The sequence below is a fragment of the Dipodomys spectabilis genome, unplaced genomic scaffold, assembly GCF_019054845.1.
Source record: "Dipodomys spectabilis isolate Male_0828 unplaced genomic scaffold, ASM1905484v1 ptg000228l, whole genome shotgun sequence".
Taxonomy (NCBI): domain Eukaryota; kingdom Metazoa; phylum Chordata; class Mammalia; order Rodentia; family Heteromyidae; genus Dipodomys; species Dipodomys spectabilis.
This window is the reverse complement of record NW_024870905.1, coordinates 9,783,060-9,798,828: the sequence shown is the minus strand read 5'-3', so window position 1 is coordinate 9,798,828 and position 15,769 is coordinate 9,783,060. Positions and strand designations below refer to the sequence as shown.

General features: G+C 45.7%; 1 protein-coding gene across 2 annotated transcripts; it reads right to left on the bottom strand.

Moving 5' to 3' along the window:
• Nucleotides 1–201: 201 nt before the first annotated feature.
• Nucleotides 202–15,619, bottom strand: Mthfs (methenyltetrahydrofolate synthetase). 2 transcript variants are annotated; one of them, XM_042697707.1, is made up of 3 exons: nucleotides 15,410–15,619; nucleotides 10,202–10,481; nucleotides 202–838 (listed from the first exon to the last, which is right to left on the bottom strand). In XM_042697707.1, exons 1-3 carry the CDS (start codon nucleotides 15,524–15,526, stop codon nucleotides 591–593), a joined length of 645 nt encoding a protein of 214 aa, XP_042553641.1. In that variant the 5' UTR covers nucleotides 15,527–15,619; the 3' UTR covers nucleotides 202–590. The 2 variants fall into 2 exon arrangements, with proteins under 2 accessions (XP_042553641.1, XP_042553642.1); XM_042697708.1 differs by having other exon boundaries at nucleotides 10,202–10,463.
• Nucleotides 15,620–15,769: the final 150 nt, after the last annotated feature.

Sequence of the window (15,769 nt, the reverse complement as noted above, 5' to 3'; positions counted from 1 at the left end):
CCCCCATGTGTACAGGGGCTCAAAGGAGGTGAGGAAACATGGCATCCGCCACAGCGTGTGACCCCCTCGCCAGAGCCCAGCCCAGCACAAACTCACCTCAGAGCACAGCGCACGAAGCCCAGAGCCTCGCCTCACACCAGGAGAGTGCGCTGGGATCCACACACCCAAAGCCTCACTTTAATCCCAGGGCCCACATTCCACTGATTTCATAGACAATTTAATGTTAGGACCCGCACACTTATACCCAAACATTTGCAGCCCACAATCACCGTTTGTGCTGCTGTCACTGTTGTTCTGTGCTCGCCCTGGGGGTTCAACTGAAGGCCTGGGTGCTGTCCCTTAGCTTTTTCACTTAAGGTTGGTGCCCTACCAGTTGATTCCACAGCTCCTCTTCTAGCTTTTTGGTTATTAAGCAAAGAGTCTCTCAGACTTCCCTGTGTGGGCTGGCCTCGAAGTAGGCTCCTCAGATCTCAGCCTCCTGAGTAACTGGGATGAAAGGCGTGAACCAGCACGCCTGACTTCAGAGCTGTGAGCGGGCAGGCACACTGGGTAGAAGGCACTGCTGTGCGGCTAGGTCTGCAGTCCTGGGACTAAGGCACGGAGCTGTCATCTGTGTCTGCGTCTTCATAGAGGACCTCGTCCACCCTCATGTCCTGGTCACCCACAGGGATCCGGGGGCAGAGCTGCTCCTTGAAGGCTAAGGCCAGGAGGTAGGGCCTCTCCCCCTGGCCCTGGAGGCAGCGCCTGATGTAGGCGTCGTAGTAGCCTCCACCCCGGCCCAGCCTGTTGCCGTCTTCATCAAAGCCCAGGCCTGGCATGAAGATGAGATCCAGTCCTCCTGTGGAGACAGAGACAGATGCTGGAGGACCCATGGCAAACCGGTCAGCTCGGGGAGGAGGATGGGCTCGAATTACTTCTATCTCTGATTGCTAAAGGAATCAGCAGTACTCCATAAAAGGCCGACACAGAGTTGGACAAAGAAGGAAATAATTACTCAGCAAGTCAGTCCTATCCGCCCTTCTGCAAGTTCTGTGGACATTTCTAGAGAAAATGCCAGATCCTGTCAGATCTCATGGCTCCTGCCTGTAATCCCAGCTATTGGGCAGGCTGAGGTCTTAAGGATTAACATTCAAAGCCAGCGCAGGTAGAAAAGTCTGTAAGGCTCTTATCTCCAATTCGCCACACACACACACACACAAAGAACTAAGCTTGAAAATGGCACTGTGGCTCAAGTGTAGAGCGCTAGCCTTGTGCACAAAAGCTCAGGGACAACGCTATATGATAAGCTATATGGTAAGCTATATGGTAAGCAGTGGCGCAGACAGACACATACAGGAAAGCATGCACGGGGCTCGGGGGAGAGGCTCCCATGGGTAGGAGGATAAGAAAGGGAGTTCGCGTGTCACGTCCCTACCCCAGCTTTCTCAGAGTAGTCTCTCATGGAAACCACTGCAGGTTGAGTGTTGAAAGCCCCGGCTGGGGGCACTGTTGTATTCTGTGTGCATTTCTTAGTGAAATCACAATGATGATTATTATTGTTATTATTTTTCAGCTTGGAAGGTCCTGCAGTTAGGAAAATTGAGTCTTTCAGAATAATTCTGAATGTGTCACAGTATCCATTTTGAGCAACTTGTACCAGATTATATGTCTTCTTTTTCTTTTCTTTTTTGTGCCAGTCTTAGGGTTTGAACTCAGGGTCTAGGTGCTGTCCCTGAGTTTTTTCGCTCAAAGCTGGTACTCTAGTACTTTGAACCACAGCTCCATTTCTGGCTTTTTGGTGGTTAAATGGTTCCTGAAAAGACTTCACATAGAGCTCCCCTATGACCCAGCAATCCCACTTTTGGGCATTTACCCAAATGTTTACAAACAAGACCACACTAAAGCTACCAGTACAACTATGTTTATTGCAACATTATTTACCATAGCTAAGATCTGGAACCAACCCAGATGCCCCTCAGTAGATGAATGGATCAAGAAAATGTGGTATATATACACAATGGAATTCTATGCCTCCATCAGAAAGAATGACATTTCCCCATTTGTTAGGAAATGGAAAGGCTTGGAAAAAATTATATTAAGTGAAGTAAGCCAAGCCCAAAGAAACATAGGTCCCATGGTTTCCCTTATTTGCAATATCTAGTATATGTATGAGTCAAGCAGAAAAGGTCAGATAATGTGATGTTAGGAAAATGAATCCTTAGATATGTATTTAAATGTTTTTTTCTTTCATGCATTTGTTTCTAACACATTTTTTTTTTTTTTTTTTGTCGGTCGTGGGGCTTGAACTCTGGGCCTGGGCGCTGTCCCTCAGCTCTTCAGCTCAAAGCGAGCGCTCTACCACTTGAGCTACAGCGCCACTTCCGGTTTTCTGGTGGTTTATTGGAGATAGGAGTCTCACGGTCTCTCCTGCCCGGGCTGGCTTTGAACCGTGATCCTCAGATCTCAGCCTCCTGAGTAGTTAGGATTACAGGCGTGAGCCACCAGCGCCCGGCTTCTAACGCATTTATAAGCTTATTTCTTTGTTGCTTTGTCCCTCCCCCACAGTATAACCCCTGCTTTCACTATATTTGATGTCGGTATAATTTGTGGAGGAGATGGGGAAAAACAAGTCGTTTAAGGATACAGGTGGACCTGTTGCAACTATGAGAAGTACAAGTTGTCATGTGGAAAACGAACTTTACAACTTTGTGGTGGGGGGGGAATGGGTGGGGGGGCGGGGGGGAGGCTGGGAAGGGATATGAAGGGTAAACAAAGGAGGAGACTGCAATGCTTGATAAGAAATGTACTCATTATCTTGCCCATGTAATTGTAACCCCTCTGTACAGTATGTTCACAAAAAATAAAAATTAAAAAAAAAAAGAAAACAAACTTTACAACTTTGGTGCGGGGGGGGGGGGAGGGGGGGGAGGAAGCAGGGAGGATGGGGGGGCGGGGGGAGGATGGGAAGGGATGGGAAGGGGAAACAAAGGAGGCTACAATGCTTGATAAGAAATGTACTCATTATCTTGCCCATGTAATTGTAACCCCTCTGTACAATATTTTCACAATAAAAAAAAAACCAAAAAACAAATGAAACAACAAAAAAAAATCAATAAATTGAAAGAAAAATGATCCACCAAAAAAAAAAAAAAGAGTCTCACAGCCTTTCCTGCTCAGGCTGGCTTCAAACCATGATCCTCAGCACTCAGCCTCCTAAGTAGCTAGGATGACAGGCATGAACCACAGGCACCTGGCTACACTCCAAGTCTTTTAACGGTTCCCATATACCTAAGAAGCTGGGAACTTTGGGTTTATGATTTTCCCTAATAGAGGAATAATTCTAAATATTAAAAGAGACACAGCATCGCATTTTACATGAAACCATTTCAAGAAGTTGATAAGCATAAAAGCCTATAGATCTTAAATTCTATAATGATGACATTTTTGTCATAACAATTTTAGAAAATGGAAAGGAAATTATAGCAAAATATAATGGAATGTTTGTGATTAATTCTTCAATATCCATCAAACTCTCAATGACATTTTTCGCAGACAGAGAACTCAATTCTAGAATTCATAAGGAACCACAAAAGGCCCTGAATAGCAAAAGCAATCCTGGAGAGGAAGATAGTGCTGGACCACAATTCTGAATTCCAGATTTACTACCTAGCTAGAGTAACAATCACAGCTTGGTACTGGCACAAAAATAGGCTCCAACAACCAATGGAATTGACTAGGAGACTCAAAAATAAACGCACAGACCTACAGCCATCCAATATTTGATAAAGGAGCCAAACACATAAGAAGGAAAAAGAAAAGGCCTCTTTAATAAATGATGCTGGGAAACCTGGAAATCCACATACAGAAACTCAAACTGGGCTAGGTACTGGGGGCTCACACCTGTTATCCTAGCTGCTCAAGATCCAAGGATCACGGTTCAAAGTCCAGGTAGGAAAGTCTGTGAGACTCTTATCCCCAATTAACTATCAAAAAGGCCAGAACTAGAGCTGTGGCTCAAGTGGTAGAGAGCTGGTTTTGAATGAAAAAGCTCATAGACAACACCAGGTCCCTGAGTTCAAGCCCTAATACCAGCAGAAAAATAAATAAATAACTGAACCTTGATCCCTATCTTCACCCCATACTAGTAACAATTCAAAATGAATCAAAGACTTTGCTGTAAGACTGGAAACCATAACATCACAAGGAGCAGGAAAAACAGAACTTGTCGGCCCAGGCAGGAACTTTCTAAGTAAAGTTCCAAGGGCTCAACAAATCACAGAGAGTTGACAAATGGGACTGCATCAAGCTAAAAACTTTCCATACCATGAAGAGCACAGTCACTAAGCTAAGAAGGCAGCCTGGGCCCGTGCAGGGAGGGGGGGTGGGAATCTGCTAGCTAAACACCTGACAAGATTGAATAACCAAAAATAAACAGGGGCTTGAAAAATTAAACCCCCAAAGAAACAATGATCCAATTAGTACATTGGTAAAGGAGTGAGAAACTTCTCCAAAGTAGAAATGGTCAACAGACACACGAAAAAAACTGCTCCACATCTCTGACCATAAAGGAAATGGAAATCAAAGCAACACTGAGATTCCACCTCACCCCACTTAGACTCATCATCATCAAGAATGCAAACAAGCTGGCACTGGTGGCTCACGCCTGATATCCTTGCTACTCAGGAGGCTGTGATCTGAGGATCACAGTTCAAAGCCAACTGGGCCAGAAAAGCCCTTGAGACACTTACTACCAATTAACCAGCAAAAAGCCAGACATGGAGCTGTGATTCAAGTAGTAGAGCATCAGCCTTGAGTGAAAATGCTATGTGAAAGCACTCAGGCCCTGAGTTCTCTCTCTCTCTCTCTCTCTCTCTCTCTCTCTCTCACACACACACACACACATACACACACACAATGAAGTACACCAACAAAGCAAAAATGAAAGCATTCTAAATATGTCACACATAGACCATACTGGAAAATTACTTTAAGGAATATTCCATCTGACAGAGGAAATTAATCAAAATACATCAATCTAGCATAACATGAAAGAAAGTGTATAAACACAGAATCACTAGACCATTGCCTATAGGATTGCTCTGGTGGCTCAGGCCTGTAATCCCCGCTATTCAGGAGGCTGAGATCCAAAAGTTGACATTATTAAAAAAAAAAAAAATCAAGAAAATAATTCCTGAAAGGGCTTATATGCATCTTTAGTATTCACAGTAATTCAAAAATATACACATACACAAATAAATAAATAAAAATCCACAATTAAATGTAACAATTAGATGGCACATAATACAATACCATATTATATTCTAGAGTGGGGCACTATGACTCACATCTGTAATCTTAGCTTTTTTTTTTTTTTGGTCCTGGACTTGAACTTAGAACCTGGGTAGTGTCCCTGAGCATTTTTGCTCAAAACTGGCACTCTACCACTTGAGCCACAGCTCTCCTTCCAGCTTTTTGGTGGTTAACTGGAAGAGTCTTATGGACTTTCCTGCCTGGATTGGCTGTCGATGGAAATCCTCAGCTCTCAGCCTCCTGACATGACAGACGTAAGCCACCGCACCTGGCTCCAGTTTGGTTTTGATGAAACCATTTAACAACATGTGCTATCCTCACATTCCCTGAGGCCAAGATTCACCACACGGCCCAAACCAAACCCCGGTAAGGAAGAGCAGCACTGGGATTTGAACTCTGGGTTTCATACTTGCTAGGCAGGTGCTCTACCAGTTAAGCCAATATCCTCAGCTCTTTACACTTCCATTACTCTTCCAAGAGTCTCCTGTTTTTGCCCAGGAACAGCCTCAGACAGCAATCCTCCTACCCACAGTCTCCCATGTGGCTGCGATCACAGAATCATACCACAACAGACTTAGAAGTTGGTAGCTTGCCAACTTTTCCTCCACACTGGCCTTGAACTATAGTCTTCCTGGTCTCTGCCTCCTCGGTAGCTGGGATTACAGAGGTGAGCTACCACATCCTGCTCTGGAAAAGCGTCTTAAAGTGAGAACACGGGGTGTTCAATCACCGCCATCCATCCATTCCTTCTCCCCTTGTGTACTGTAGGCCTGATGGCTGGATCCACAGCACCCGTTTTTCAGCTAGGACAGTAAGGCTGGGAAGTCTGCATAGACCACGCTACTGGTGTCCTTGAGATGGAGGGCCAGGAATCAGCAGCACTTAAATTCCCTCACCTGAAAACAATAATCTCCTTCCCTGTTCAAGCTTCTATGTCACAGGATGTCTATTTCTTGTAATTCTAAACTGTGATAACCTAAATGTACTAGCCTACCAAGACAAGTTTAAACTGTTTTAAATTATCCTTAAGTAGTTGTACAAAGGGGTTTCAATTCAAAATGCCAATTTCTGAGCAAAAAGCATCTTGATCAACGTCACCTGTCAGTCATTCTCCCCCATCTCTCACAGGGAAGATTTAATAAATTCCCAAAGTGATCAATGCCAAGACCACAGAAAAGAAAGTGGTCACAAACATTTTCTACCTCACCCCAGTTAGAATGGCTATAATCAAGAGATCTAATAACAACGGATGCTTGAGGGGATGTGGCCAAAAGGGAGCCCTACTGCATTGTTGGTGAGAGTGTAAACTTGTTCAACCACTCTGGAAAGAAGTATGGAGGTTCCTCAAAAGACTCCACATAGAGCTCTCCTATGACCCAGCAATCCCTCTTTTGGGCATTTACCCAAATGATCATAAAGAAGGCCACACTAAAGCTATCAGCACAGCTATGTTTATTGCAGCATTATGCACCATAGCTAAGATATGGAACCAACCCAGATGCCCCTCAGTGGATTAATGGATCAAGAAAATGTAATTGATATATATATATATATATACATATATATATATATATATATATGAATTCTATGCCTCTATCAGAAAGAATGATACTGCCCTATTTGTTAGGAAATGGAAAGACTTAGAAAAAATCATATTAAGTGAAGTAAGCCAGACAAAAAGAAATACAGGTCCCATGGTTTCCCTTATAATACAATAATTAGTATAAGTCTAGGATAATCTTATCAGATGAGCAGAAAAGCTCAAAAGCTACGTACATATGACCATATAAGTTGATGCTAAGTGAAATGAACCCCAAGATATGGACACAAGAGGTCTTCTTTGTTGTGTTGTTTTTAATATCTATGTGATTTTCTTTTCTTTCTTTTGTATGTATGTCCTCCCCCCTATGGTATATCCCCTGTTGTCACTGTATTTGATTTCAGTACCCTGCATCTGGTATAAGCTTTTATCTTATTTGGGAAAGGGAAGAGGAATAACAAAATGTTGAAATAAGGACACAGAATGACCCATTCCAACAATGATACCTACAAGACACACTAGGTTGGAAATAAACTATACAACTTGGGGGGGGGGGAGGGAAGGGATAGTGGGAGAAAAACAAAGGAGAGGTAACAATGCTCCACAAGAAATGTACTCATTACCCTACTCATGTAATTGTAATCCCTCTGTACAGCATCTTTATACTAAAATAAAATAAACATTTTAGTGATTTCTTTTTCCTTTTTCTTTCTTTTTTTTTTTTTTTTTTTTGCCAGTCCTGGTGCTCAAACTCAGGGCGTAGGCACTATCCCTAAGTTGCTTTTGCTCAAGGCTAGTGCTCTACCACTTGAGCCACAGCACCACTTCTAGCTTTTTCTGTAATTTAATTGGAGATAAGAGTCTCATGGGTTTTCCTGCCCAGTCTGATTTTGAACCTTGATCCTCAGATCTCAGCCTCCAGAGTAGCTAGGACTACAGGCATAAGCCACCAGTGCCCAGCAGTAATTTTTTTTTTTTTTTGGTCGGTTGTGGGGGCTGAACTCTGGGCCCGGGTGCTGTCCCTCAGCTCTTCAGCTCAGCTCAAGGTTAATGCCCTACCACTTAAACCACAGTGCCACTTCTGGCTTTTTTTTTTTTCTGCATATGTGGTGTTAAGGAATCAAACCCAGGGCCTCATGCATGCGAGGCAAGTGCTCTACCACTGAGCCAACTTCACAGCCCCCAGCAGTAATTTTTTTTAATATTGTTAAATATCTCTTGAGCCAACAAAGCATCAAACACTAGTAATACTTTTTTTTAAAAAAATGGAAGTAGCTAATGACAAATTAGGAAAGAGGGGAAGGGAGGGAAGGACAGGGCAGGGCACGGAAGCCAGGCCCCAGAGGCTCACACCTATCATCATAGCTACTCAAAAGGCTGAGATGTGAAGAACGTGGTTCAAAGCCAGCCTTGCAGAATAATCCATGAGACTCTTATCTCCATTAACGACCAAGAAGCCAGAAGTAGAGCTGTGGCTCAAGTGGTAGAGCACCAGGCTTAAGCAAAGGAAAAGCTCAGAGACAAAGCCCAGGTCCAGAGATCAAACCTCAAGACTGACACCAAAATAGACTTGCCCTTCCCTGCTGGGGCTGCTGTGGAGGGCAGGGCTGCCCCATGTGAGCCATGACAGAGGAAAGCAGTCAGAAGCCAGCCACTTGGCTTCCAGCTTTAGGAAGTGGGGCACATCTCCAGCTCCTCCGATTCTTCTTCTTTTAGGCTGATAAAATTCTATTTGAATCGAATTTTATCATCTCCATGGGGAAATCCCTGAGGAGTCCAATCACCCAAGCGGCCCTCTTGCTGAAGATAAATTCAGTAAAGAACCAAGTTCTACTAGGCATTGGTGGCTCACACCTGTAATCCCAGCAACTGGGAGGCTGAGACCTGAGGATGGTGGTTCAAAGCCAGCCTGGGCAGGAAAGTCCCTGAGACTCTTATCTCCCATGAACCACCAGAAAACTGGAAGTGGTACTGTGGCTCAAGTGGTAAAGCGTTGGCCTTGAGCTGAAGAGCTGAAGGACAGTGCCCAGGCCCAGAGTTCAAGGCCTGGGTCCAAGCACACACACACACACACACACACACACACACACACACACACACACACACACACAACAACCCACAGTACAGAGTGTGAGCTGTGCAGACAGGAAACAGCAGGCACTGCTGACTCAAATTCTTCTAAAAACAACTCACTTACAAGAAATACAGCATTGCCCATCACCTCCCAACCCACTGCGAACAGACCGCAAGTATGTGTGAGAAAAAAGAATGGGGTAGGGGTGAGCCACTGGTACCACAAAGATGGCACAAAAGAAATGCTTCAAAGGGGGAGAAAATAAACAACTGGTTTTTCTGGGGGGGGAGGGATTGGATCTTTTCTAGTCAGGACCAATCCCTGGACTTGTGTATTTTCAATATTCAGTATTTCTCCCTTGATACTTGTACCTGCCATGCAGCACATGTTGGGAGAGTATCTGTTAACACATGATTCCTGGCTCCTCCGCTGCAGTGAGTGTCTCCATGCCTTCCTGGTTTCAAAGCTAAAATGGTCCATGACACAGAGTCCATGCAAATGTCTGATGCAAGCGGGGCATAGTAGCTACTACCTGTAATCCTAACTACTCAAGAGGCTGAGAACTGAGAATGGTGGTTCAAAGCCAGCCCCTGGAGACTCTTCTCTCCAATGAAGCAGCAAAATACTGGTAGAGAAGGTGTGGATCAAGTGGTAGAGGGTCAGACACAAGCGAAAAAGCCAAGGGAGAATGTATACAAGGCCCTGACTTCCAGCCCCAGCATTGGTGCAAATAAAGAGCTCCCCCTCCTGCATTTCTCCACAGCAGTGCTGTGGTGTCCCACAATCATTGGCTCTCCTCAGCTCACAGAAAGTTCTTGTACCCCAGGCACTGTGGAGATCTTAGAACACAGGTGAAACAGATTCATCTCTGTGGGTAAAACAGTTCCCTCTGTCCCAGGAAACAGATGATAGAGCACTAATACCTCATTGCAAGCCGTGTGCTGGTATGCACGCCTGCCATCCCAGCCACTCTGGAGGCTGAGATCTGAGGATCAAGATTCGAAGCCAGCCCAGGCAGGAAAAGGCTACGAAACTCTTATCTCCAAATAGCCAGCAAAAAGCCAGAAGTGGAACTGTGGCTCAAGTGGTAGAGCACTAGCCTTGAGCATAAAAGCTCAGGGACAGCACCCAGGCCCTGAATTCAAGTTCCAGGAGAGCACGCACACACACACACACACACACACACACACACACACACACACACACACACACACACACACACACACACACACACACACACACCCTCACCACAGTGTGACCTCATGATAAGACATTGGTCCTGAGACTGAGACACTCACCCGAGGACAGGGCCTCCTCCCGCGCCTCACCAGCAGCAGGCTGCGCGATGTTCCACGAGGTTTTGGGAAGTAAAGGAATTTCTTCAGGTGATGCCAGTCTCACCATGTCCATGTGGTTGCTCTGGTACTGGTAGCGGGGAATGAAGCAGGTTTTGCCTTGTCGAAAAATGTCCCGGATGATCTCTTCCGTGTCCACCTCATCCTGCATGCTCAGAAAGATGGAGACCCTCTGGGAACGCTGGTACCGGCTGTGGGCCATCACCTGACAGGAAATGACCACCTGTTACAGTGTGCAAGGTCATACATGCATAGGATATATTATACAGCATATTTCATATAGTCTCATATCTATTATATATAACATACAGTATATAGTATATTTTTGTTTAAATACATGTTTATATCAATTAATCATATCTATTTATTTATACCTATATTATATATTGTATGTTATATATATTATATATTATATATACTGTTTTTTTATACATATATTATGTATGTATGATATATATTACTATACTATATATGTTATATATATTAGATATACTATTGTATATATTGTTATATGTACTATATTATATATACTATATAGTATATTATGCTGCTATATATTTTATATAGAGTTGCAAAAAAAGAATATGTATAATATATGATAGTATATATATCATTAATCTAGAATATGATTTCTTTTCAATATTACATACAATATGTTCTATATAACATGCATCATAACTATCATTAATAATTATATATAAACAAACATATACTATTATGTATGTTTCTCCAGTCTTTGCATTATCCAAAGTTTCTCCTCTCATAATTCAACTAAAGCTCAAACTTTCCTGAGCTCTCCAGAGAACCGTCCCAACTTTCAGGTAGGATAAATGGACAGATGATTCAACAGAAAAATTAAAAATAATCAATATTAAAAGGAGCACATATATGGCTATACCTCCAGTATGGCTTTTTGCTGGTTGATTGTAAATAAGAGTCTCTTGGATTTCCCTGTCTGGAATGGCTTCTGTGATCTTCAGATCTCAGAGACCTCAACAGCTGGGATTTCAGGCATGAGTCATCATTCCCCACTGATTTTTTTTTTTTTCTGATTTCCTTTTTTAAATAGTAAATATACAACCAAATTTTTCCTTTTTTGAATTTTTTATTGTTATTATAAAGGTGATATACAGAGAGGTTACAGTTATATAAATCAGGTAAAGAGTATAGTTCTTTTTTTTTTTTTTTTTTTTTGTCGATTGTGGGACTTGAACTCAGGGTCTGGGCACTGTCCCTGAGCTCTTTTGCTAGCACTCTACCACTTGAGCCACAGCACCACTTCTGGTTTTCTGATGGTTTATTGGAGATGAGTCTCATGGACTTTCCTACCTGGGCTGGCTTTGAACCACAATCCTCAGATCTCAGCCTTCTGAGTCACTAGGATGACAGGCATGAGCCACCAGCACCTTGCTGACAGTACATTTCTTTTTGGCAAGCGCTCTACCACTGAGCCACCTTCCCAGCCCAGTACATTTCTTTTTGGACAATGTCCCCGATTATTCTTTTAAACACTAGCAATTTCCCCCCTCTCTCTTAACCCCCTCAACCTTCTCCAGCCTCCCTAACTTTCCAGAAGCAAAGAGCCACGTGGTAAGACAGTGCTAAGCGCAGGTGCCTGACTTTTAGTGCAAGCCCCCAAGCCTTCCTTCCTGTGTGACCCTCCGGCCTCTGGTACACTGCGGCTGCCACCTGCTCTGTTTTTCATTAAAGCAGGATAAAGAAAGCCAAGCGCTGAATAAGCAGTAAGAAACAGCACTTACGGTTCCTTCCTCTGGTCCACTGTTACACAACATTTGTAAAGTGGTCCCAAAAAAGAAAACCCACTATAGTAATGAGAACAAGAGGAGAGATCTGCCTATGTCCTGTAAGATGTGAGGTATTTATAGACAAAACAGCAGATGCTAACGCTGTGAAAGCCAGGTACAGGGCAGGCCGAATCCATTCCTCCCTCAGCATCCTTATCACAGAGACAAGAAAGCAGGAGATGCTGCTTGGTGAACACACGTTTATTCACAAATACCTACAGAAAATCAAGCATCACCAATTTTTCTGGAAAGTCAAAGTATAAAATAGAAGGATTTCATAAATTCATCTAAAAGAGCAGAAAATGAGCCAGGAGAAGACAGATAATTCAGAGAACTGAAGTTTCTTGAAATTAGCCTCTCAGACAAACTCAGAAAGAAAATTGAACCTATAAAACATCAAGGCTGGGATGAGGCTTAGTGGCAGAGTGTTTGCCTAGAATGCACCAGGCCCTGGGTTCAATTCCTTGGTACCACACAAACAAAATTTAAGTAAGCAAAAATTCAGTAAACTTGAAAGCAATAAACAAAATTTATCATATCACATAATGCTTCTAAACACACACACACACACACACACACACACCTAGACAGACAGCTATAGGAAGGCAACCATCACAATTTAAGGAATATTTCGAGAAACTAAAATAAATTAAATAAATTAAAAGTTTTGGAGGCTGGGAATGTGGATAAATGGTAGAGTGCTTGCCTAACATACAAGAAGTCCTAGATTCAATTCCTCAGTACCACATAAACAGAAAAAGCCAGAAATGGTGCTATGGCTTAGGGGGTAGAATGCTAGCCTTGAGCAAAAGAAGCTCAGGGACAGAACCCAGGCCCTGAGTTCAAGCCCCAGGACCAGAAGGAAAAAAAAAAAAAAAAAAGACAAGAAAAAAGGCTAAGAAACATGGTAGTAAATACCTACTGGAATTTCAAGTTTGGAAATGAGCTAGAATTACAATAGATTAATACTTATGGAAGAGAGTTTAAATATGAAACTTGACAATTTAATAATGTCAAGTTTGATATCTCAATTGAGAGAGTGGAGACAAATAGCCACTAATTCTCTCCCCTTAATTATCTGGGGAGCCAAGATAAGGGTGTACGGTAGAATTTCTTCACCACATATTTTCTGATAAAATTTTAAATTAGATTGAAAACAAAGAGGCCAATAAGGATAATTTAATGGTTTAGAAAAACAAAAACACACTACTGAACACTGCTGATCATGGTGCACTGGTGTTTGGGGATACACTGCACTCATTGGTCAGGAAATGGGTGGTGAAGGCCAGTGAGGACTTTTAGATAAAATATGGAGACTAAAGGCGTCTCCCTGTGGGGCTGCATTTGCTGGTGTGCTCATCCTCTCCGTGAGTCATGAGTCTGTTTTCTAATTTACCTTCTTTTACATCAGCTGTCATTCTACCACTGGCAGTGCTGCTACTGTCTAGCTAATATTCCCATTCAATTTTCTGTAGTGGAATCTACTATGGCCACTGCTTGGATTCTGACTGGAGACCACATGAGCCCAGCTTGAGAGTCTCAGAGGTGATCAACTCCTCTCAAAAGAAATTAAAATCAAAAATCTTATGGGCAAGAACCAAACTGAGGGGCTGGGAAGGTGGCTCAGTGGTAGAGTGCTTGAAACCCTGGGTTCGATTCCTCAGCACCACATAAATAGAAAAAGTCAGCAGTGGCACTGTGGCTCAAGTGGTAGAGCAGTAGCCTTGAGCTGAAGAGCTGAGGGACAGTGCCCAGGCCCAGAGTTCAAGCCCCACAACCAACCAAAAAAAACTAAATCTGTGTCTGTCTGTCTCTCTCTCTCCCTCGCCTTCTTCTTCTCCCTCTCCCTCTCTTTCCTATCAGTTGTGGGGCTTGAACTCTGGTCCTGGGCACTGAGCTCTCTAGCTCAAGACGAGTGCTCTACCACTTGAGCCACGGTACCACTTCTGGTTGTTCGGTGGTTCACTGAGATAAGAGATAAAGGACTTTCCTGCCTCGGCTGGCTTTGAACCTCGATCCTCAGATCTCAGCCTCCTGAATAGCTGAGATGACAGCCGTGAGCTACCAGCCTGGCTCCTACATTTCTTTATGCTTAGGCCCGGGGCTGGCGGCTTAGGCCCACAATCCTAGCTACTCAAGAGGCCCAGAGCTAAAGGTCACTGTTCAAAGCCAGCCCCAGGAGGAAATGTCAGTGACTCACCTCATCAACTGGCCAAAAGCCAGACGTGGAGGTGTGGCGCAAGTGGTAGAGCAGTGCGGGCCACAAGCGGAAAAAGCCAAGCAAAGTGAGGCCTTGAGTTCATGCCCCAGAGAGGGCACACGTGCACCACACGCGTGCACGCACGCACGATCCGAAGCTCTAAATGTGTGAATCACGAGCAGGGCCCTCCTCCGTCCCGGGGCGTTCCGCTGAACCCCCCTCCCACCCCTACCCCGGTCCCCCGCAGTCTCCTGCTTGCTCCTGCCATGGGCTCCATCCAGAACCCGATCCAAATCCACCAAAACACCGGATTACCCTCTTCCTCGCAGTCCCGCCCTCAGCACGCCAGGCCTTCACCGGCCAGGCCTCGGGTGAGGGGGCAGCAGGAGGCGCGGGAAGACCGTTTTGGTGCAGAGTGGGTCCTCCAGCTACTCGGGAGGCTGAGATCTGAGGGCAGCGGTTCAAAGCCAACCCAGGGCAAGAAAGTCCGGAGACTCAGGTCCAATTTAATCACGGAAAAAGCCAGAAGTGGAACTGCGGCTCAAGTGGGTTGAGCGCCTGCCTTGAGTGAAAGAACTCGCGGACAACGCTCACGACCCCCCCCCCCCCACCGGCCACACGCGCATGCGCACGCTCCCGTCCGCCAGGCCCCGGCCGCCCCGGACCCGCCCCTCATCCCCGGCTCCCCGCAGTGGGGACCGCGGCCGTCCTCATCCACATCCGGACTGCGGATAACGGCACGTCCCTGTTCGTTTTCATCCCGCGTTTGCTTTTACTGGCGGTTCTGAGATTTGAACGCGGGCACCACGGGCCGCCCTCACCCAGAGCCACATTTACACACACCGGAGCGAGGGCAGAGCTTCATGCTCTAAGGCATATACTACGTTCGACCCCTACTGCAGCACCCGGCGGTGCCTGATCGTCATCAATAACAACGACGACCATAACTTCTCTTAAACGAACGCATTCGCGCCGACCGCCCCCGGGCCACGGGGCGCCGCACCCCTCACCCCCGCCTGTGGGAACGCTAGCCCGAGAGGACGTAAGCGCGCCAGGGTGACGCGCGCGCCCTCGGGGGAGACGTGCGCCGCTCCGCGTCCTCCGGCCCGCCACCCTCTAGGAGCCCTTCCGCCGCGGCGCGCGCACCTTCTGAGTCAGGAGGCGGGACTGGCGCAGCCGCTCCTCGGCGCTCAAGGCTCGTAGTCGCTGCTTCAGTTCCGCCCGCAGGCTCCGCTTGGCTCCGCTCACCGCCGCCGCCGCCATCTCGCGCTGAAGGGAGCCCACACCTGGCCGCTCCCAGCTGGACCCACTGGCCGGCCAGGGAGCGGGCCTCGGGGCGCGCCCCCCCTTCCGGGTTGCAGGTGGCCACGCCCCTAGCCACGCCCCTCCCGAGAGCCCCTAGTGCCGGTGGCCGTGACGGCCCCTGGGCCCGCCCCCACACCTGGCTCCGCCTCTAGTCTAGTTTTGCTCCTCTGATTGGCTCTGCCCGAATCTAGTTCCTAGATT